Here is a 23,873-nt window from a genome sequence, read left to right as displayed (position 1 = left end):
ACCAAGCTTGGGTCCACTATAGAGGTTTAGGAGCTGCTGGCAATGAGGTGCTAAAGGTGATTAAAGTGGACAGGATGGAGATGGAGAGAAAAATAAAATCCCTGGTGGAAGGCGCCCAGAAAAAGAGGCATAATTTAATTCAGAGGCTTGCCATCCAGCTCCTTTATTTGGATAGGATAGGTTTAAAGGGCTATGGGCCAAATGGCTGTAGCCCAGTACGCTAATGGTTGGCATGGACAAGGTGGGCCAAAGGGCCTTTTTGGGTGCTCTATGACTCAATGATGCCACAGTCTCTTTTCCAAAAGGCTGTTGGAGTATTATGGTAGCACAAGTTCAATGGGCTGACCGGCTCAGTTCCTTGCTGCTGCTCACAGGTTCTACCTTCAACTCTGCAGGAGAAAGCACAATGTCATCTAATGAAGCCATTAGAGTTACAAATTCAAATGGTGCCATGGTAACTCGCAAATTAGAATTTATGGAATTAAATGAATCTGCATCGTAAAGCTAGCGGTTGTGAAAGCTACAATAAGACTACAAATTTAGGAAGAAAATGCAGATGCTGGTTTACACTAAAGATAGACATAAAAAGCTGGAGTAACTCAGCAGGACACACAGCATCTCTGGAGAGAAGGAATGGATGACGTTTTACATCGAGACTACAACCCTTGGTGGGTCTGGCTAATGTGTTTGCCTCTTAACTACCCTCTGAAATAGCCTAAACAGCCATTCATTTTAGGAGCAATTGGGAATGGTCACTAAATGTTAGCCATGCCAGCAATGTCCATGTCTGCGAATGCAGAGATTTAAAAAAAAACAATGTGCATTGTTAAACAAACAAGTACATCTTACTTGGGGGTAAAGGGGGTGGAGGAGATGCGTTTGCAGGTTCTGGTGAAACTGGGTCACTCCATCCATCAGAGCATCTGGCCGACATCACCTCCTCCTCAGTACTGTCCTTTAGAAAATCATCGTCGTTGTGATGAATCTGCAACACCTGTGGTTCTTGTTCCTGAACAATAGCTTCAAGGCGCCTTTTGAAGAAGGAATTAGTAAGCGTCAATGCAGTGTTTATGTCTCTGGTATTGATTTTTCTGCTAAGGCAGGAGATGCAAACTAAAATGCTTTTGAGATCTGGATTTCAAGGCTTCAGCTTGAGGGGGGGAGGGGGGGGAGAGAGATTTGCGAGAGATTCTGAGCATACTTGTTCAAGTTCAAGTTCACATTTATTGCCACATGCATCAATTAAGGTACAGTGGAATTTGGTTTACCTTGCAGCCACACAATCAAAAAGAGCACAATACACAATAGAATACAACATGAACATCCACCACAGTGGAATCAACATTCTCCACAGTGGTGGAAGGCAACAACGTTCAGTCAGTCCTCCTCCTTTGTTCATCCGTGGTCGGGGCCATGAACCCTCCGCAGTTGCCGCTACGGACGACCCCATGTACCGGCCCTCTCGTCGGGATGCTCGAAGCGCCAACGGTGGGACGGACGGACACTCCGCGGCTTGGAGGTCACGAATCGACCGCTTCATACTGGAGATCACGGCTTCACGATGTTATAGGCCGCAGGCTGGCGGTCGGAGCTCTTCTCCGGCGATCCCCAGACTCCGCGATGGAAAGTCCATGCTGCGACTGCACGTTGCTATAGCCCGCGGGCCAGCGATCGGAGCGCTAATTTCTAGCGACCCCGGCAAGGGATCGCCCGGCTCCATGATGGAAAGTCCGTGCTGCGCCCGCTGCTGAAGCTCTGGGCCCCGACTCCTGCAGAGGCCGCACCAATCCAAGCTGTTAGGCTGCGAGGGATGGCGAAAATGCAACTAGGAGATAAGTCGCATTCCACCGAGGAAAGTGGCTAGAAAACAGTTTCCCCTTTCCCCGCCCCCAACTAAAACTAAACACTAGTCTCAAAAACACTAAAACACACTAAAACTCAGTTTTACACATACTAAAAACAAAAAAAAGCCGAAAGGACGAACAGCTGCTGGCGAGGCTACCGGCATGCAGCCCCACCCGTCGTTATTGCTGTTAATGGGCATCCACATTTATAAATACACAGTGCTTTTTTTGTGACGGTGTGCAGAAGAAGTTAAAAACTATAACTTCATATTTTTAGAATTCTTAATATTACAAAAAGCTTACTCCAGTTTAGAAAAAATGTATTACTTAAATTAGGCAGTCAGGCTTGTTAACAGCTTGCAACTTATGAAACGACGATTCACCATAGACATCAACAGCAAGGAACAATATGCATATTGTTTCATTTTTTACTACAAAACTGCACTGCATATGTATTTGTAATTGTATGCAGGCTTTGAGTAATTTATTTGGAGAGATATTAAAGCGGAAGAGGTAGGTTGATGAGGGATGTAATAACGTTAGAACAGGAGCCGGCCTAGGCCATCTGGTCCTCTCAACCGCTCCATCATTCATTAAAACCATAACTATCTTCTACCTCTGCGACATTTTCCTGCACAATCCCCACATTCCCTGATTCCCATAATGCCCAGAAACCTAGCCGGCTGTGTTCTGAATATACACAATGAGCCTCCACAACTTACGAGAGAGAGCATTCTAAAGTTTACCCACCTCTGAGAAAAACCTTTCTCCATCTCAGTCCAAATCAACCAAAATTACCTTCTCAGACTGTGCCCTCTGGTCTTTGACTCCTCAGTTAGAGGACATTGTACCTATGTCCTGCATATCTAGCCCTTTAGAATTTTGTTAATGGCAGTGAGGACTCCTCTCAATCTACAGAATACAAACCCCATCTCCTCATGTAGGAAACCCACCATCCTGGTATCAATCTGGCAATTTTTTTTTAGCCTACTCTCAGTCAAGTACAGATCTTAAAAGGATAGAGTTGGAGAGATGAAGAGTTCAGGGAGGGAATTCCAGAGCTAAGGTTGCGGGTGGTGAAGATGTGTTTGTGAATATTGGACGGAATAACTTCAGTAATGAGGGGAGCTCCAAGATTCAAGATGGCGGCAGCGGCAGACAGAAGGAAAGACTGATGCTTCTGAGCCCTGGAAGTACCTACCTGTTATGCTCCTCCCTCCAGGCCCTCAGTTCAGCAAAAATGTCTTCTCGTGTCCTGCTGTCGATTTCCAGTGAATCATACGTGTGTTCTGGTGAGTGAGTAAACTGATTGAACCAATTGCTTGTCCCACCACCTGATGGCTGTGAATCGAGAGGAACAATTATTAATAGGAATTCTGCAACAATTGCTTTCAACATTCCAACTTTCATCAACCATTGTACCGTGACATAATAGTATGGATAAAGCTTCACTTCCCCTTTAAATTATGTACCGTTCCTATCCTAAGGAGACATAAGAGCTGCTGGAATCTCAAATGACAAACAAAGTACTGGAGGAACTCAGTGGGTCAGGCAGCATCTGCGGAAGGAATGGACAGTTGATGTGTTGGGTCGAGACAGACATAAAGTGCTGATAACTCAGCGGGCCAGGCAGTATCTCTGGATGAAAAGGATGAGTGAAGTTTTGGGTTGTAACCCTTCCCTCAGTCTGAAGAAGGAGTCATGCAGTCAAAAGAGAGGCTCTTTGGCCTACTGAGTGCATGCCATTTACACAAGCACCGTTTACACTAACCTATGACCCATTTTATTCCTACATTCCCATTAACCCCCCCCCCCCCCACAAGATTACACTCCTCACCCACACTCTGGGGCAATCTACAGCAGCCAATTAACCCACAGACCCCATGCGCCTTTGCGATGTGAGAGGAAACCAGAGTACTTGGGGAAACCCATGTGGCCACAGGGAAACATACAAAGTCCACATAGACAACACCGGAGGTCAGGATTGAACCTGGGTCTCTAGCGCTATGAGACAGCAGCAGTACACATTGCACCACTGTGCTGCCCAAATCTGTTTTCAGTGATGGCGTAGGAACAATTCTGGCCTAGCCATTTTTCAAAACATTGGTCTTTGAAAGAGTACAATGGAATCTTTTTTGATCATCATAGACAGTAGCCAGGTCCCCAGTTTAATGTCTCATGCTAAAGGCAATCTCTACAGCAGTGCAGCACTCCCTCAAGAGTGTGAGGCTAGTCATGTGGCAATGTTTGTGGAGTGACTCAAACACATGGCCCTTGACCAAGTGGCAAGAATGCTGTCCATTGAACTGTAACTATTCACATTATTTTCATATCACTCAGTTCTAGAGAAGGAATAGTCAAAGGATTTCCAGGAAATTGCATTTCAATAGATTTTCCTGTTTCATTTATGTATGGTATGATTTGACTGGATAACAAGTAAAACAAAGTTTTTAATTGAATGTCGTAACAACAGTAAACCAACTCGTTGTACATGTGACAATAATAAACCAATACAGATACCAGTGATGTATAAAGGTGGACCTCATATGCCATTGGTCACATTGAGTCTGAGGGGGATGTGCAAGATAGATTGTTTATATTGCACATTAGGAATATACACCATATAACACAACATTACTCTGCTTTTGCCTGGTCTGACCATGGTTAGATTATATCTGCAAGGTTTTCTTAACGTAAATTAGGGTGTCAGAAGTCAACCTCCAGAACGCCGGAGTTTGAGGGCACACCTGATGGAAGTATATAACATTATGAGAGGAATAGAAATGTTGAGTTTGCTTCATTCTGACTTCGGCAACTGATGCAGCATCAGCTGAAGCTTTTAAATCCATTTCTCCTCTGGCTCTGGTACAGACCCGTTTTTCCCCAGGGTGGAAATGTAAAAGGCTAGAGGGCAGAGGTTTAAAGTGAGATGGGTAAAATCTAAAGATGTACGAGGTGGGTTTTTCATACAGAGAGTGTTGGATGCCTGGAACTTGCTGCCAGAAGTGATGGTGAGGCAGATATGCCAATGGTGTTTAAGAGACTTTTAGATCGGCACATGGATATGCAGAGAATGGATATGGATCATATACTGGCAGGGGTGATCAGTTTAACTTAGAATCATGTTCAGCACAGACATTGTGGGCCAAAGGGCTTATTCTTGTGCTGTCAGATGCCATGTTCTAAATGACTACTGCTTTACGCACATTCTAACATACACAGCGCTCAATTAGTCTCAGGACGCTGAGGGCAATACTGTAATGGGGAAGATTTACTGAGGTGATCAGGCATTTAATGTACTCCAAACACATGCAGGAAAGCTTTGGATGTAAAGGATGGAGAAAAAACAGTTCTGGCAAGGGGTGGAAGATTTTGACAGTGCACCAATGGCATGCAAAAGAAGAGGACTTGACAGATATGATTACTCTAATTTAGGATGGTGTATTTGCTTCATTCTGACTTGAGCGACTGATGTAGCATCAGCTGAAGCTTTTAAATCCATTTCTCCTCTGGCTCTGGTACAGCACTATTTCATCCCAGACAGTTCAATTAACAGTGAATAAAAACCTTACACCCTGTTTCTTCTTCCGTGCACGAAGAGCGGTGACAGGATTTCCACAAAAGATGCTTCCTGTACCTGCAAACAAAACCAAGACATCATTAAAATAGTTTGCTGGTAATTCTGGGCATGCAGTAAGCCCAAGATATGCTTGGTTCTTTATATAGGGTATTCTTTCTCACAGTTTTACTCCAGGCCTCTCCCTCATCTCTTTAACTGTATTGGTTGTATTGCAGAGCTTGCACAGAACGTGAACTTTCCTGTCAAGTTCCAACGATCTATCTCGTCTCCGAATCTTTGCCTCCCCAATGCTCCCATCTTTTTCTGGGTGTTAGTTGGCAACCTCAACTCTACGATTCCTGGAGAAACCTTCAGTCCTTCCATCCCACTTTCTGTGAAGATTCCATTCCATTCTCCCAGTTTCATAGCTTCTGACCATGCCAATGTTTCTGGTGAGTTGACTTTTTTCCTCAAATGAGAATTCCTCTGTACTGTGACTTACAGGGCCCATTTCCTGCACTTCCAAAATGATGGCACACATGTTAACCTTTACCCTGAAGTGTTCATTTCCTCTTGGACAGTCATGCCACCTTGTCATGTGACCTAACCATCAGATAAGGTCACACCTGAATTGTTATCTTCCTCCTTCCCATTGCCCAGAGACCCACACACACTCCATCCAGCTGAAAAATTATAGAACATAGTAAATCACAAAATAGGCTCTTTGGCCCACAATATCTGTACTGAACATGATGCCAAGACCATCACGTGCGCATAACCCGTATCCCTCTATTCCTTGCATGTACATATGCCTGTCCAAAAGTAATTTAAATGTCACTAACGCATCTTCTTCAAACACTACCTCTGGCAACACGTCCCTGGCATTCACTACCTTCTGGGTTAAAAACATGCCTCGCATATCTCCTTTAAACTTTGCCCCTCTCACCATAAAGCTATGCCCTCTAGTATTCGATATTCCATTCTGGGAAAAAGAGTCAGATTGTCTACCCTATCTAAGCCTCTTGTAATTTTATATAATTCTATCAGGTCTCCCCGCAACCTCCGGCGTTCTAGAGAAAACAATCCAAACAAGTTTTGTGCACTTTTTTCAGTTTGGTAAACAATATTCACAACTTAAATGCAGTATTCTCCTTCGGATGGAACAGTTCTGTGGAACTGTTCAGTTCATAAACATGATCCCCTTCCCGTTTTCTGTCACTTTAATTTCCCCTCACTACCACTCTGATCTGTGTGTGGTCTCCTACACAGTTCCTTTCAGCTCAATGTAAGCTTGAGGAACCACATCTCATCTTACATCTGGACAAGTCCCCAGACTTGAAACATAGCTTCAGTTGAAAGCTTTCCAATGAACATTTATCTCTGTTCCTCTCCCCATACATGCCCGACATGCTGAGGTTTTTCCAGCAGTTTCTGATTTTAGTTTAAAAACCATTAGAAACATTTTTCTCCTACTTCCATTTATACCTCGACCCATCTGTTTTTCCATCACCACCCTCTTTTACCTCGCACTATCATCTGTTTTAATGTATTTTATTAATGAGACTGGAGAATGTGGTGGACACTGTCTGGTCTATCACAAGTACTGGTCTCCCCACCATGGAAGGGATGTACTAGAAACGCTGCCTTAAAAAGGCAGCCAATATCATCCAAGCCCCACACATCCCTGGCCATGCTCTCATCTATATCACTGCTACCATCGGAAAAAAAAGTACAGGAGCCTGAAAGCCATTCAATTCACTTTGAGAGCCGCTATTCAATGTCACAAAACTCAAACACTCACTGCACAGAAAATCTGCTTTGACAGTTCTTCAATAGTTAAGAAATGAGGTGGAGCTCCATACCATGTGTTAAGTCACTAGCACCATCCTGAAGCCTGGTATCAGGAGCTCCTGCCCGATAGATGCCCGTGGGGAACCCTGTGGAGACCCGCCCAGCACTGTGTGGTCTCTGGCATGTTGACGGTCTCTGAGATGAATGATTCTGGTGCTGACGAGAAGCAGGCCTCCCAGGGATAAAACCATCATCTGTGTGAGTTAAAAATGTATGTTGGCATTTTAGTTTTGCCAGATGACAAAATTAATCTTTACTTCTATATAATAAGATATATCATATTTAGAGGGTTTCAATTAAACCATGCAATTTTGTATTCCTTTTTACTGGCAATTTACAGATCCATCACCACTTTGGCACATAGATTTTCAGCAGCACAAGTAAGTTTTAAACAAGATACTAGAAATAATTATGCCTTTCCTGTTATTGAGCACAGCTCATGGGTATTTGTGGCGTTTATAATGTTCACTTGAGAGTTATTCCACAGACCTAGATTTTCAAGATCCTCAGCAGAGATGCCATCCTTAATGGCTTCCTTCACAATAAGCCAATCCTTACTGACGGTACTGTTAGACTGAATGCCGGTCTCACTCACAGGAATGTCGTCCAAATACTTCAAGTGTGGAATGAGCTTTTTGACAGCCTCCCTGTAGTTACCATTTGAATCCTGAGGTCATGGAAAATAACAAAAAATTACAATTATTTCCAATATGACAAATGAGCAAAACAAAATGTCAAACCACAATGACCGCAACGGCACATCACTTTCTCAAGGGCAATTAGTGATGGGCAATAAAGGCTCGTCTTGCCAGGAACTCCCACGTCCCATTAATGAATGAATGTGAACCTGCTCCTGTGTATGGGAAGTCAATGCTTCCATGGAACTGATATTCCTTTTCTTGCTATTTTATCATAGATAAAAAGTGATGCTCTTTCCGTATCTCCCTTGCATTGACTGGAAACAACGTGTTGTATTTATCTAATGCCTTTGACGCAGTAACATTTCCCAAGAGATTATATCCACAGAAATTCACACAACCACGGCTGCTAGATCCAATTTGTTGAGCTATTTTGGTGATAAATGGGAGAGCAGTAGACAGTTAAAGAGAGATGGAAAAGTGGTTATCGTGACCACTGATGTACCGGGTCAATGGCATGTGCATCAACACATCCATTAAACATTTTATTGCAAGCTGCACAGAATTGCTGAATGTTTGTGAATTTACATTTAATACAAACTAGACTAAGTGGGACCCGTTGGGTCCCTGTCACACGGGAGGCCTGGTCCCCCAACGCAACCCGTTCCCCAATGCAGTATTCCACCACTCACCCGTTCCCCCAATGCAACCCCTCCCCCCAATGCAATAGTGCACCACTCACGCATAGCCCCCAACCGCGCAGGCATGGCTCATTTCCCCTCATCCCCCAGCCCTCCCTCCCCCTCCTCTTCACCCTCCCTCTTCTTTCCCCTCCCCCAATCCCTCCCTCTCCTTTCCCTTACCCTCAGTCACTCCGTTCATAACTCCTCTCCCCTCCCTACCCCCATCCTATCCCTCTATCCCCCACTTCACAACTCCCCCTATCCTCACCCACTATCCCTCCTGACCTCCCCCACTGCCTTCCCTCCCTCTATTCCTCGCTCCATACCTCCCCCACTCCCCCCTCCTCCCCCACTCTCCTCACCTCCCCCACTTTCCCCCTCTCCCTCTCTACCCCTTCCTCTCCCTCAATCCCCCCACTCTCCGTCCTCACCTCCCCAGGATCTTTCCCCTCTCCTCCTCCTCTCCCCCAATCCCTCCCTCACGTCTCCCTCCCTCTCCTTTCCCCTACCCTCAGTCACTCCCTCCCTCCCTCCCTCCCTCCATCCATAAAAAGCAGCATCTGCAGTTCCTTAATCCACAGGTCATTCATTGTTAGCTGTGGTTTAGATCCCATTGACTTGACGATTGGACAAGTTTGCATCGTGTGTGTTACTCAAACTCCGCGCAACCTGCTTGGCCACCCTGCAACGCGACTCTCCCTCCCTCCCTCTCCCCACTCCGGCAATAGCTGCCGCACGGCCAGTCCTCGTCCGACCGCCCGCTGCTGCTGCCGCTCGGCCCGTCCCCGCCCTGCTCACCCGCACGCTGCTACCGCTCGGCGCGTCCTCACTAGCTGCCTGCCTGCTCGCTGCAGCTGCCGCCACCGGGATGCGGGGGGTAGGAGGGATGGAGTCGGTGTTCGTCACAGTGGGCAGCATAACTTTCGATGAGCTGGTGCAGAAGATCTCCTCCGAGAAGGCCGTAAGGGTGAGTTACTGCAACGGCGGCGGCGAAGGTTTTAGTTATGTATTAGACTAAGTGGATTCTTAGTATTAGGCCAAATGGATTCTTGGGCTGGCAGCTCAGTCAATCAGGCCTGGTGGGCTGGCAGGTCGGTCACTCAGGCCTGGTGGGCTGGCAGCTCAGTCACTCAGGCCTGGTGGGCTGGCAGTTCAGTCTCTCAGGCCTGGTGCGCTGGCAGCTCAGTCACTCAGGCCTGGTGCGCTGGCAGCTCAGTCACTCAGGCCTGGTGGGCTGGCAGCTCAGTCACTCAGGCCTGGTGGGCCGGCAGCTCAGTCACTCAGGCCTGGTGGGCTGGCAGCTCAGCCACTCAGGCCTGGTGGGCTGGCAGCTCAGTCACTCAGGCCTGGTGGGCTGGCAGCTCAGCCACTCAGGGCTGGTGGGCTGGCAGCTCAGAAACTGCCAGAATTTTTGCCCAAAACAGGTGAGAGACTCTGTGAGAGAGAAGGGGGAGAGAGTGGGGAATCAATTTTAGACATTTTTCTTCTATTTCTGCAGATCATAGCTGCTACCGCTCGGCGCGTCCTCACTAGCTGCCTGCCTGCTCGCTGCAGCTGCCGCCACCGGGATGCGGGGGGTAGGAGGGATGGAGTCGGTGTTCGTCACAGTGGGCAGCATAACTTTCGATGAGCTGGTGCAGAAGATCTCCTCCGAGAAGGCCGTAAGGGTGAGTTACTGCAACGGCGGCGGCGAAGGTTTTAGTTATGTATTAGACTAAGTGGATTCTTAGTATTAGGCCAAATGGATTCTTGGGCTGGCAGCTCAGTCAATCAGGCCTGGTGGGCTGGCAGGTCAGTCACTCAGGCCTGGTGGGCTGGCAGCTCAGTCACTCAGGCCTGGTGGGCTGGCAGTTCAGTCTCTCAGGCCTGGTGCGCTGGCAGCTCAGTCACTCAGGCCTGGTGCGCTGGCAGCTCAGTCACTCAGGCCTGGTGGGCTGGCAGCTCAGTCACTCAGGCCTGGTGGGCCGGCAGCTCAGTCACTCAGGCCTGGTGGGCTGGCAGCTCAGCCACTCAGGCCTGGTGGGCTGGCAGCTCAGTCACTCAGGCCTGGTGGGCTGGCAGCTCAGCCACTCAGGGCTGGTGGGCTGGCAGCTCAGAAACTGCCAGAATTTTTGCCCAAAACAGGTGAGAGACTCTGTGAGAGAGAAGGGGGAGAGAGTGGGGAATCAATTTTAGACATTTTTCTTCTATTTCTGCAGATCATAGCAATGAAGGAGGAAAGTCTATCCCGGCCTGGATCTCACAGGGAGCCAATGAAGGGGGAGAAAAATACTGGGTATTTCATTTCCATTGCCATTTCAGTTTCAAGCACAGGGCAGGCCAAACAACTCATCTCATTTTCATTTCCATTGTCATTTCAGTTTCAAGCACAGGGCAGGCCAAACAACCCATCTCATTTTCATTTCATTTCATTTCCATTGCCATTTCAGTTTCAAGCACAGGGCAGGCCAAACAACTCATTTTATTTTCATTAAGGGCTAACAAATAATTTATTGCAAGTATATTGCAGACTCACAGTTCAGTAGACTCACAGTTCAGTAGACTCACAGTTCAGTTGACTCACAGCAGAATCACAGTTGTGGCCTCTCCCTCGCCATCTTCCAGAGTGACTGATTCACGTCCAGGCATCCGGGATTTTATAGTCCTGCCCCTCCAGGAAGGGGCGTTAACTTCTTCATGGTGATTGACAGGTGTGAGGACCAATCAGCTGATCTCAATATTTTTTAAACATTCATAACTTTTTTATTATTCATCGATCGGAAAAATCCTCGGGCTGCCTCAGCGGAGGACTATGAGTAAGATGACCAAAAATCATAGCAATATATGGTAGTATTTTTTATTAAAATCAATATACAGCGCAGGCAGGATAAGGTCAAGATGAGACTTTTAGTTATATAGATAATCCAGTAGGTGTATATGTAGTTTTAGTGATAGATAGATATAGATAGATATAGAGATAGATATAGAGATAGATAGATAGATAGATAGATAGATAGATAGATAGATAGATAGATAGATAGATAGATAGATAGATAGATAGATAGATAGATAGATAGATAGATAGATAGATAGATAGATAGATAGATAGATAGATAGATAGATAGATAGATGTGGAGATCTCACGTCCAACACGTGGCTCTATATCCAATATCTAATCGATGAAATAAAAATAATTGGTATTGACATTGGTTTATTATTGTCATGTGTACCGAGATATAGTGACAAACTTTGTTTGCATGCATCCAGTCAAATCATATAGTGCATACCTTCATCAAGCCATACGTAGGTATAACAGCTAGTGCAAAGAAAAAAATAACAGAGTGCAGAATATAGTGCTCAATATTGTAATGTTAGTCACAGTCCAATGTTTGCAATGAGGTAGGTTGGAAGATCGGGTACTGATTCCAGAAATGAAGCTAAACTGTGGTGTATTGAAACACCCCACTAATATTATTGCTGAAGTGGAGAGATCATTGAGTAGACATTCCTTCTGAGGACCCCTAGTCAAGAACTTGTGTAGAAGGCTCTCAACTGGGACTGCATCTAAAGCTATGGCATGCAACACAGCAGCAGATAGGGGGTGGGCTGAAATGAAGGAAGCAGCAGTTACTGCTTCAGGAGGTGAAGTCCAGCTGGAAAGACAAACCCTCCATCAGTGAAGGCCATCTCCTGCTGGTTTGCAAATAACCGCGCTGGAATCCTCATTCTAAAAACAAAATTCAAATACCGACATGGTCAAAGGTCCGGTCTTGACTGGTTCAATGACCAGGAATCAGAACGGATCTTGTCTCAGCGTCTAATGTTTCAAAATAGTTCAAAAAGGTATCCAAATATTAACATGCGTAAAAAGCCTGAATCACACTGGTACGTGTTTTCATAGTCATAGAACTGTACAGAATGTAACAGGCTCTTCCATCCACCTTGTCCATGCCTGGGCTAGTCCCATTTGCCTGCAATTGGCCCATATCCCTCGAAACTGTTTCGATCCATTTATTTGTCCGAATGTCTTTTAAAAATCCTGATTGTATATGGTTCTATAGTTTATCTGGCAGCTCTTTACAGATACAGACTACCCTCTCAGTGAAAAGGTTGCCCTCGAGGTTCCTCTTAAATCTCTCTCCTCTCACCTTAAACCTAGTTTAGAATCTTTGACCTATGAAAAAGTCTGTTCACTTTATCCATGCCCTTCATGACCTTATACACCTACATAATGTCACCCGCCTCCCCCAGCTTCCTATACTACAAAAAAGTTCCTGCCTGTCCAACCTCTCTCTATAACTCAAACACACCAACCCAGGTAACTCTTAGTGATCTCCGTTTGGTCAAATGCCTTTAGCCAGCAGCATCCATTAAATAATGTACAGTATTATTTCACTCCCAAACATCTGCTATGAATTTCACTTATCTGCTCATCTAAAGAGGAACCATTACCCAGTACATTAAAGCAGCTGTCATGAATACAGTGCAGATTGCCTCACTATACCTTCAGATTTCACAGAATGTTGCACAGAAATATGTGATCAGTGAAGAAGTGCTAAAGCATGTGTTGGGTCCTGTTTACTTTCATTCATCATAGTCATAGAGATGTACACCACAGAAACAGACTCTTCAGCTCACCTTGTCCATGCCAACCACATTTGACATACTGGGCTAGTTACATTTGCCTGCATTTGACTCATAGCCCTCCAAACCCTTCCTATCATATACAGTATCTGTCCAAATGTATTTCAATCAGCTGGGATTGTTGCGTGATAGGCATTACAGAACGGCATTAGAGATAATTTAGAACTTAAGCAACTCAGGACTATTATTTTCAGTAATATCCTGGTTAAATCTTTAGTGTTAAAAACAAGGAACTGCAGATGCTAGTTTACACAAAAGGACATAAAGTAACTCAGCGGGTCAAGCAATATCTGTGGAGCACGTGGATAGGTGACCGGGGTTTCAACGTCAAACATGTCTGCAGAAGGGTTCTGACACAAGTTACTTCAGAATTTCATGTCTATCTATGGATAGGTGACATTTTGGGTGGGGAGCCTTCTTTAGTCGGAAGGGTCCCGACACAAATTTTTAAAATCATGTAATCATTTAAAAAAATCAAAGAGCTGAGTGGCTTATTCACTTCCACCAAAACCATCTTGCACTCTCCAGGCTGGCCTCCCATCCACCACCAGCTCAGCTAAACCTCTCCTGCCTGTAACCTCAGCGCATCATCTTGTCACTTCCTCTCATTGTGCTCAGCAATCTACACAAATCCCAGTCACAACATTCGGGATGTCTCTCATTCTAATATCCACCTAGGCCGCTACATGGAATAGGATGGCTTCTATGCTCCAGAGATGAGGGATGATCTCAGTGAAACAAAATGAAGAGGTGGCTTGATGTTGAGTAACTACGTCCCCTAACTGGAGAGTCTAGATCTAGGGCACCCCCTCAGAATGAAGATTGCCCATATAGAATTGAGATGAGGAGATATTACTTTACTCAGAGAGTTATGAATATTGGAATAGAAACATAGAAAATAGGTGCAGGAGTAGGCCATTTGGCCCTTCGAGCCTGCACCGCCATTCAATATGATCATGGCTGATCATCCCTCGGTATCAAACTGCAGACTGATAGATTTTTTTAATGCTAAAGAGGTCAATCAACATGGAAAGGAGGCTGAGTTGAAGATTGATCATAATCTGTTTGAGTAGCTCAGCAGGAGCCCTGGGGTCAACTGGTGTTTCATGTCACAAGGCTCAAAGATCTGTTAGGAGTAGCGTGGATAAAGAGAAAATGGGAATGAGAAATGAAAATTTCCATATGGGAGAATCAAAAACTAGAGTGCACAAAGTCATGTTACAGGCACTCACCACCCTCTGTGTGAAAAACTTGCCCTGCACATCTCCTTTAAATGTTACTCCTCCACCTTTGCCCTCTAGTCTTTGATATTTCCACTCTGGAAAAAAAGGTTCTGACTGCCAACCATATCTATGCCTCTCATAATTTTATATACTTCCATCAGGTCCTCCCTCAGCTTCGAGGCTCTACAGAAAATAATCCAAGTTTGAGATATTTCCTTACCCAATGACTGTATTGTAGAACGCGCTGCCAAATGAAGCGATTGAAGAAAATAAAAAGTCATTTTAGGAATAACAAGATATAATACGTGACACTGGTTTATTCTGATCAGGTGTGGTGAACTGGAGTCGCTAAAGGCTCCTGCGGAACGTGCAATGGTTTTCATTTCCCATGGTTGCAACTTCCTCAAAAGCAAGAGATATATCATTCCATATGGTATAAGCACATAATATCGGCCTGTGTGACTAATAGTGACCTCAAGCTTCACAAAAAGCAGAAAAACCCAAGCGGACGGAGATCACTCAGGCTTTACTCTTGCGGCTTAGTGCAGCCTTGTAACCTCTGAAGCAGTCATGTGTAACAGATGTGTTAAATGCAGGATTGGACTGTGGACAATAATTGCTCTTTTAGTGCTGTTACTCTTTATGTGTCTATTTGCAGGCTCGTGTTACAACAGCACTGAGAGACAGCAGGTTTTGGAGAGATTGTTCGCCTGCCTGCTGGTTTTGTAAAGCTGTGATGAATAAACTCCGTCTACAGTTTAAATTAACAATTATTTCCTCAGTCTTTAAGAAAGGGAATAGAAAGATAACAAGACAAGGTGAATTACAAATAATAGAGAATAATACCTAAATCAGAAAACTGAATAGTCATGGAGATGTATTACACGGAAACAGGCCCTTCAGCCCACCTTATCCGTGGCTATCCACTAGCTAATCCTATTTGCCTGCATTTGGCAGATAACACTCTAAATTCTTCCTGTTCATATATCTGTCCAAATAATTGACAAAGGTGAAAAGGAGACAAAAGGGAGTCAAATAAGAATGAAGAGGAGTGAAATGTAAAGCCAGAGGGTGTGTAGAAGGGGACAGAATGGAGGAGAAAAAGAATGGATAAAAGAGATTTGTGGAAATGGGATGGGAGGTGAGCATATGGGTGTGGGGAGAGGAGCAGGGAGATGGTGGGAGAAATGTGTGTGTACCAGTGTGTTGTGGTGGGGAAGGGGCTCTGGAAAAAAGGTAGGTATGGGCAGTATTATTTGAAATTGGAGAATTCGATGCTCATACCATTGTTTTAGAAACAAGTCATAAAAGTATCTGCATTACAACAGACAAACCAACCAGAGGGAGTTACAGACCCATTCATCTTACACTGACAGTAGGAAAAATAAAGGATTTTGTCAATAGGAACGAACTAGAGGATTGCATCTATAAACAACAGTAGTATTTCAGAAAAGTGAGGAGTGGGAGTGGGGGCTGGGGGGAGTGGAGTGTAGGTGAAGCTTCCTCAGCAATCTCAGAAACTATTTATATGACATGACTGCTGCATGTCTAAGGTAGAGACCGTCCTAATGAGTAAATGGATTAGGAATAAACAACTTTGTATCAGGAACACCCAAAGGATACTTAATCACTGGGGAATAAACATTATGTCCATATGGTCAAGGAAGTACACAAAGAGAGATATAAGAAACTGCAGATGCTGGAATTTTAACCAAACACAAAGTGCTGGAGCAAGTTAGGAGGTCAGATGGCATCTGGAGAAGGAATGGATAGATGATGATTCGGATCTGGACCCTTCTTCAGACTGAGCCTTCCACATAAAGACCGAGATCCAATCAAGTTGAACCTTACGAATAAACAAGGAAGAACAAATGATTTAATGGTACCTCAAAGGTGTTTACTACTAAGAGTACTAACGCAGTACTTTCAGTCTTTCTGCTGCATGGTTTGCACACAATAAAAAGCTTTTCACTGTATCTCGGTACATGTGACAATAAACTAAACTAAACTAGTCAATCTTGTCATGAAGAAAGTGAAAGAACTAACTTGCTCTTAAAAGCAATGAAATGTGGCCAGTTTATCTGTTGTAATAATAATGTTTAAGTTATATAGTTCACCGAGTCATTGTGTCGAATTTGCCAATACTTCCTTGGAATAGTACCAGGCTTTTGATTTGGGGACCATCAAATTTGGTTCCATTTTAACCAAATTCAAATACAACAATACAACCAATAATCTATCCCACCCACCTCTTGGATTCCAACTTATAATTGCTCTCCCCCTTCACTTTATTTAATATTGCATGAAAACTCAGTGTCATGTTTTGAAACCTTATGCCCCTGTCCCACTTAGGAAACCTGAACGGAAACCTCTGGAAACTTTACGCCCCACCCAAGGTTTCCGTGCAGTTCCCGGAGGTTGCAGGTGTTTGCCTGAGGTTGCAGGTAGTGGAAGCAGGTAAGGAGACTGACAAAAACCTCCGGGAACCGCACGGAAACCTTGGGTGGGGCACAAAGTCTCCAGAGGTTTCCGTTCAGGTTTCCTAAGTGGGACAGGGGCATTAGTCAAACATCAACAATACCATGCTGCTGCACCCGCTGAGTTTCTCCAGCTTTTTTGTGTACCATCAACAATACCAACTGTTGTGATTTACCTGTTGTGTGCTCAATTGTTTGATTTTGGCCAAACTGAACGATTCACACCGCACGGAATGCAGGCCCTTTGGTGCACCTTGTCCATGCCAACCAAGTTAGCATATTGAGCTGGTCTCAATTTCCTGCATTTGGCCCATAGCCCTTTAAACCCTTGCTATTCATATATCTGCCCAAATATCTTGAAACATTGTAATTGTATCTGCTCTCTCTACTTTCCTCTCACTTCTCATTCCAGACTGTGTGAAAAAATAGTGCTGAGTTCCCTTTTAAACCTCTCACAGGCCTATACAATCTCGTTTTTATGTTTTACTAGACCAAGTGCAGACCCGTTGGGTCTGTTCCCCCAACGTGCGGTTGTGGGGGGGCGGCATGCAGCGTCACACACACTAACTATCCCCCCCCCCCCCCCCCCGCACTCACGCTAATTACCCCCCTTGATATTATATTAATATTATTAATTTGCTCCTTTTACCCCATAACCACCCTATCTACTGACGCATAGCCCCCAACTTGCAGTCACATCTAGAGAGGGGGAGAGGGGGGGGGGGGGGTAGAGAGTGAGGGCAGAGAGAGAAGGGGCAGAGACACAGAGAGAGGGGCAAGAGGGAGAGGGGGGTGGCGAGGAGGAGAAGAGGGAGGGTGGGTGAGAGGGGAAGGTGGGGGTGGAGGGGAGGAGAGAGAGAGGGTGAGAGTGAGGGGGAGAGAGGGGGGGAGAGGTGAGGGAAGGGGGGAGAGGGAGGGGAGAGGTGAGGGAGGGGAGAGGTGAGGAGCAGGGAGGGTGGAGGGAAGGGGGTAGGGTGTGTGGAGGGGAGGGGGGGTTTAGGGGAGGCACGGTGGGGGAGGGGATGGAGGGGAGGAGTGGGAGAAAAAGAGGGGAGAAAGAGAGAGGGGGGGAGAGGAGAGGGAGAGGAGGGGGGGAGAGGAGAGGGGGGAGTGAGGGGGTGTGCTGAGAGGGGGTGAGGTGAGGGGGAGAGGTGGGGAGCAGGGAGGGGGGTGGAGGGAAGGGGGTAGGGGTGTGTGGAGGGGAGGGGGGTTTAGGGGAGGGACGGTGGGGGAGGGGATGGAGGGGAGGAGGGGGAGAAAAAGAGGGGAGAGAGAGGGGGGAGTGGAGAGGAGAGGAGGGGGGGAGAGGAGGGGGGGAGAGAGGAGAGGGGGAGAGAGGAGAGGGGGGGAGAGGAGAGGGGGGAGAGGAAAGGGGGGAGAGGAGAGGGGGGAGAGGAGGGGGGAGAGGAGGGGGGAGAGGAGAGGGGGGAGAGGAGAGGGGGGGAGAGGAGAGGGGGAGAGGAGGGTGGAGAGAGGAGAGGGGGGGAGAGAGGAGAGGGGGGGGGGGGGGGGGGGTGGAGAGAGGAGGGGGGGGGGGAGAGGAGAGGTGGGGGGGAGGAGAGAGAGTGCCTTTTTATTTCAACCCAAACCCCCCAAACAACCATTTTCAGGCAGTGCTTTTTTACTTTAACCATATTTTCATTTTCAAACCACATTAAGGGTTACTCACAGTTGTGTGGACATATGTTCAGTGTTATTCACAGCTCAGAGAAACGTGACCCTCTGCCTTCCTCCAACTTGCAGACTAATTGAGGCACACCACTTCCTGGTTTTATAGTCCCTCCCCCTGCCGCCAGCGGGGGCAGCAGAGAGAATGGGGAATTTCGTAAAATCATTAATATCTCTGTCATTTTCGACTGGAAAAATCCTCAGCACACATGCAGCGGAGGGGGGCTCTGAGCGAGGTGGCCAAAAATGACGGCAGTAGGTGGCGGCGTTCTCTCGGAAATCGCAGCACAGATCGCCAAAACCGGTCAACAGACTTTTAGTAATATATAGATGTTAAATTCTTCTTTAATGTGGTGTCTTACTTTCATTGGTGTGCTGCAAATGGCAACTCAAATTTCACTACACCAGAAATGGTGTATGTGACAATAAATGTCCTTTGTCCTTTGTTTTAGAATACTCTACCTTGGGAAAAGGACTATGAATTTATAAACATGACTATGTGCGTTCACTTTATCCATGCTCCTCATAATCTGTGCACCTCAATAAACTCAGACCTCAGTCTCCCATGCTTCAATCAGTGGATTATAGCCAAGACTGCAAATTAATTTTTAACTTCTACAATTTCTCCCCTTCTGCAACATGTAAGTTACATGCTGCGCTATTATTATAAATAAGGTGATTTTTTTTTTGCTGCAGACTGATTCTGTGAAGAGCAGTAACTCACTAGTCCCTTGTGAACGATAAAAACCTTTCTCATTACAGTTGGCAATAAAAGCCGAGGCTATCAGAGTGGTCAGATTAATGATTCAGGAAAGCAGTTACAGAGTACAACCTTCACATCAGCAATAATGCTACGCAGATTATTTGGATAAACAAAGCAAAATTCAACCAACAGCGCAAATATCAATATCACTTGCTTTTCTTTTTGTATGTGTTTTAAACTGAACTGGCCTTCGTCTGATTACAAGCTCCCGACCTGCATCTTCACTCTACCTTGTTGGTGTCCTGCCTCTGCTGCTCTGTCAAAGGTGCCATCTGCATTTCATCTGCAAACTTACTGAACAGACCACATTTTCATCTCAATCGTATTACAAACAACAGAGATAGATCAGCCGTGATTGAATGGCGGAATACTGTAGACTTGATGGGGTCGAATCATCTGTTCCTATCACTTATGATCTTATGACCCAGCACCAATCGTGGCGGAACATCACTAACCACAGACCTCCAGTCAGAAAAACACCCCTCCACCACTACTTCCTGACTCCTATGATACGGCACGGTGGCACCCCGGTAGAGTTGCTGCCTACTCGCCCAGGACATTTCATGGCCACTTTTAGCCCTCTTAATTTTTGTATTTGTTCTTTCCTGCTTCCTTTATATTCCTCAAAGGCCTTGTCTGATTTCAGCTTCCTAAAACTTACACATACATCCTTTTCCTTTTTGACTATATTTAGAATATTTCTCAGAGACACTGGACAGCACAGAATCCAGAGTAAAAAACAAACTGCTGTGGAACTCAGCAGGTCAGGCAGCAGATGGAAGTGGACTGACAGCAATTTGGGCCGGAATACTTCTTCAGTCTGAAATGTTGTCTGTCAATTTTTCTCCACAGATGCTGCCTGACTCTTTGAGTTGCTCCAGAATTTTTATATCCTTTATATACCAATTGTTATATCTGAAATAAATGTACTCTGGAACATTGAGCTGCCTATCCTGCCCTTAGTTTAGTTTAATTTAGTTCACAGAAACTGTCCCTTTGGCCCACCGAGTCCATGCTGACCATCGATCACCCGATCACTCTAATTCTATGTCATCTCACTTTCTCATCCACTCCCTACACATTAGGGGTAATTTTACAGTGATCAATTAACCTACAAACCTGTATGTCTTTGGGATGTGGGAGGAAATTGAAGCACCTGAATGAAACCCAAGCGATCACAGGGAAAACGTGCAAACTCCACACAACAGCTGTCGAGTTCAGGATCGAACCCGAGTACCTGGTGCTGTGAGGCTGAGGCTCCAACAGCTGCGCTACTGTGCTGCCCAATATTCTGCAACAAAGATTTGTAATGGTTGCAATATCGTAGATCTGCATACTAATCCAGGCTATGAGCGGATCTGCCTTACCCGTTATACTCCATTATCCTTCAATCAACAATTCCAAAACATTACACAGCCACTTTGCTGTTAGTGGTAGCTATGCACAAGATGGCTCCTCTATTTCTGCATCACAACAATGATTTGCCTTCAAAAATACCTCATTGGTTTAAAGCACTTTAGGATGTTTAGAAAGGAATTGTGAAATGCACTAGGTAGATTCAAATCCTTAAGGGAAATAAATGATATGATAATACTTCAAGAGTAATCCACATGAGTCTTTAAAAGTCTATGATAGATACGTGCAGATCCTAGTTAAAACGTAGCTTTCAATCAAGCACTTATGCTAAGCTCCGTTAATATACAATTCTTGAGGGATAAGTGCTGTTTGATGCATCCTGCAGGAAATGCAAGTACAGTCACTCAGAATAAACTGCGGGATGAAGTATCTATTTGCATCATAGAAATAACCTTTAAAGGAACTGTGTAAAATACCTAATGTTACTGACAAAAAAAAGATTTACATTTCCATAATACTTTTCACCCATGCTATTTTTATGGATAAAAAAGGTGCCGGTCAGCATATCAATGAAAAATTAAACTACATTTATCGCCAATTTTTTTACATCAATAAACAACCCCCCCCCATTTTGATTTTGTGACTAATCAATTTCTAATTTCATAAACTAATAATTAAAACGCTTAAAATAATACATGTTAAAAATTAAATATATAATTAAAATAGTATACACTAAAAGGTTTAAGGTTATGCCATCATAAAACAGCAATGTTGTTGACATCCAGATTGCTTTATGGCTAATGAATTGCTTTTAAAATATAGCCATTGTTGTAACATAGGATATATGGCAGCCGATCTAGACACAGCAAGCTTCCACAAACAGCAACAGATGATGATCAGAAAATGTGCTCTTTTGTAATGTTGAGTATCAGACATACATTAGCTGGGATCAGTGGGAATTACTCCCCATTCTATTTTGATCAAACACCATAGGATCCTTTATTAAGGGTTAGAGCAGGCCTCACTTTGATGTTTCATTCGAGAAGCGGCATGTCCAACCGTGAGCTGCTTCTTCAAGACTACACTGGAGGTCGTCTGGATTTTTTTCTCAAATCTCTGCAATGGAATGAACCAATGGCCTCCTTATCCTGAGAAAAAAGTGCAACCCGCTAGACATCATGCTATAGGAAAGATAGCATTAGGCGGGAAAGAGTTAAGAGAAGATTCATGGAAATGCTGTCAGGACTTGAGGGCCTGAGCCTCTTGAGGGCAAGAGGTTGGGCAGGGCCTTAGGCCCACCAAGTCCACATTGACCACACCGATCACCTGTTCCATGTTTTCCCACTTCCTCCGTACACACCAGGGATAATTTTACAGGTGCCAATTAAGTACAAACCAGTGCACCAGGAGGGATCCCACACGGTCACAGCGAGAACGTGCAAACTCCACACAGACTGTACCCAGGGTCAGGATCGAACCCAGGACTTTGGCATCATGAGGCAACAGCTCTACCTGCTGCACCACTGAGAGGTGCATAAAATCATGAAGGGGAATAGTTAGGGTGAATGCACATCTTCTTTTTCCCAGAACTAGAGCCCATGACTTAAGGACAGAGGGGAAAAATGTAATAAGAACACGAGGGGCACCATTTTCTACACAGTGGATGTTGAGTATATGAATCGAGCTGCCAGGTAGTTGAGGTGAGACAATATCAACGTTTAAAAGTTATTTGGACAGGTACATGGATAGGAAAGGTTTAGTGGGATATGGACCAAACTTGGCATCATGTTTGGCAAGGTCATGGTGAGCCGAAGGGTCTGTTCCTGTGCTGTATTGGCCTATGTTCGATCTTCTAAGATGAGTCAGTTATGGCCATCCCCAGAAGTGACGTTGTCTACGTCAGACCGATGCTGGAAGATGTTCTGTGTGCCAGCCTGATATTGGACGTGATGAATATTGAGCAAATTCAGGTTTCTTGCCGATAAATTACTCACCTCTAATTGGGAGGCTTGGAGCAGTTTGTGTTTCGCATTTGCCCCCAGTGGTTAAGAATAGTCAATCCACATTCACAGGCAGCTGCTCACACAGATACTGATGCAGCACCAGAAAATGTCTTCATGCATTATGCAAACAGATAGTACAAAGCACAGGAGCGATCAGCCAGTCCATTAATCTTGTTCTTCCAGGACTACTTCTCTTCCACGGCAGGTCACGTCTTAATAACTTGATTGAGTATTTTGGAGAGGTGATGAAGGTGATTGATGAGGTTGGGGCAGTTGATGTGGTCCACATAGATTTTAGTAAGACATTTGGTGAAGTGCCCTCTGGCAGGTTAATCCATAAGGTTTAGATGCATGAGATCCAAGGTGACTTGATAGTTTGGATTTAGAACTGGTTTACCCATTGAAAACAGAGGCTCATGGTGGAAGGGAGTTATTCTGACTGCAGGTCTCTGACCAGTAGACATCTCTGTGGTCAGGGTTCGACTCTTAACACGCAATTTAATCCCACGGTATTTCTCCATTATCAATTCCCCTCATGACATCAGCCCACCTGGGCTTCAGTAACCCTTTCAGTCTATTTTCCTTGTACACTGACGCACTCCTTTTGGTGCAATTGCCAGCTACTCTGGCACTAGGTAGAGACTGGAAGGTGCTATTAACCTATGCCCTCAAGTTCTAGACAAGACTGTGGAAAAGACTGTGACATTTCACCTTATCTATGTCCCTCATGATTTCATATACCACCGGGACAGGGAAGAGGATCCTACTTGTGTGAACTGAGCTGAGACTAGAGTCTTGGTATAAAGGATTTTTTTTTAAGCCAAAAAAAAGGATTTTAACAGTGTAAAGACCGGCCAAAGTGTAAAAATCAGGTAATCTAAGATTAAGAAAAAAACAAGGAAATTCCTCATTCAGCAAAACACAAAGTGCTGTAGCAACTTAGTGGGTCAGGCAGCATCTGTGGAGGGAATGGATAGATGCCATTTCGGGTAGGAACCGATTTTCAGACTGATCAGGAAATTCTTCATTGTGGCTCAATCTGAAGACAGGGATGGAGTGTAATCACTTGGCAGAAGCACTTGGAGTGAAATTCTGCCCATGGACCGTTCTCTCAGCTGGGAATGTTGCCAATTCCCAGTGCACTGATATCTTCATTAGGTGCACACCAAGGTAGGAGATGCAGCA

The 23,873-nt window shown here is 45.1% G+C and overlaps 1 protein-coding gene across 2 annotated transcripts in view; it reads right to left on the bottom strand.

Annotated features, from left to right (window-relative positions):
* Positions 1–23,873, bottom strand: part of lrrc56 (leucine rich repeat containing 56) — a 90,824-nt gene that overhangs the window by 11,191 nt on the left and 55,760 nt on the right. For both annotated transcript variants that reach the window (XM_033038876.1, XM_033038877.1), the window contains exons 7-11: positions 7,744–7,921; positions 7,266–7,448; positions 5,417–5,481; positions 3,046–3,185; positions 850–1,031 (exon numbers count right to left, since the gene is read on the bottom strand). In XM_033038876.1, coding sequence (XP_032894767.1) covers positions 850–1,031; positions 3,046–3,185; positions 5,417–5,481; positions 7,266–7,448; positions 7,744–7,921 — 748 coding nt within the window. The remainder of the gene's footprint in view (positions 1–849; positions 1,032–3,045; positions 3,186–5,416; positions 5,482–7,265; positions 7,449–7,743; positions 7,922–23,873) is intronic.

The sequence above is a fragment of the Amblyraja radiata genome, chromosome 20 (assembly GCF_010909765.2).
Source record: "Amblyraja radiata isolate CabotCenter1 chromosome 20, sAmbRad1.1.pri, whole genome shotgun sequence".
In the NCBI taxonomy this organism is placed as follows: Eukaryota; Metazoa; Chordata; class Chondrichthyes; order Rajiformes; family Rajidae; genus Amblyraja; species Amblyraja radiata.
This window is presented reverse-complemented; position numbering and strand designations above follow the sequence as displayed.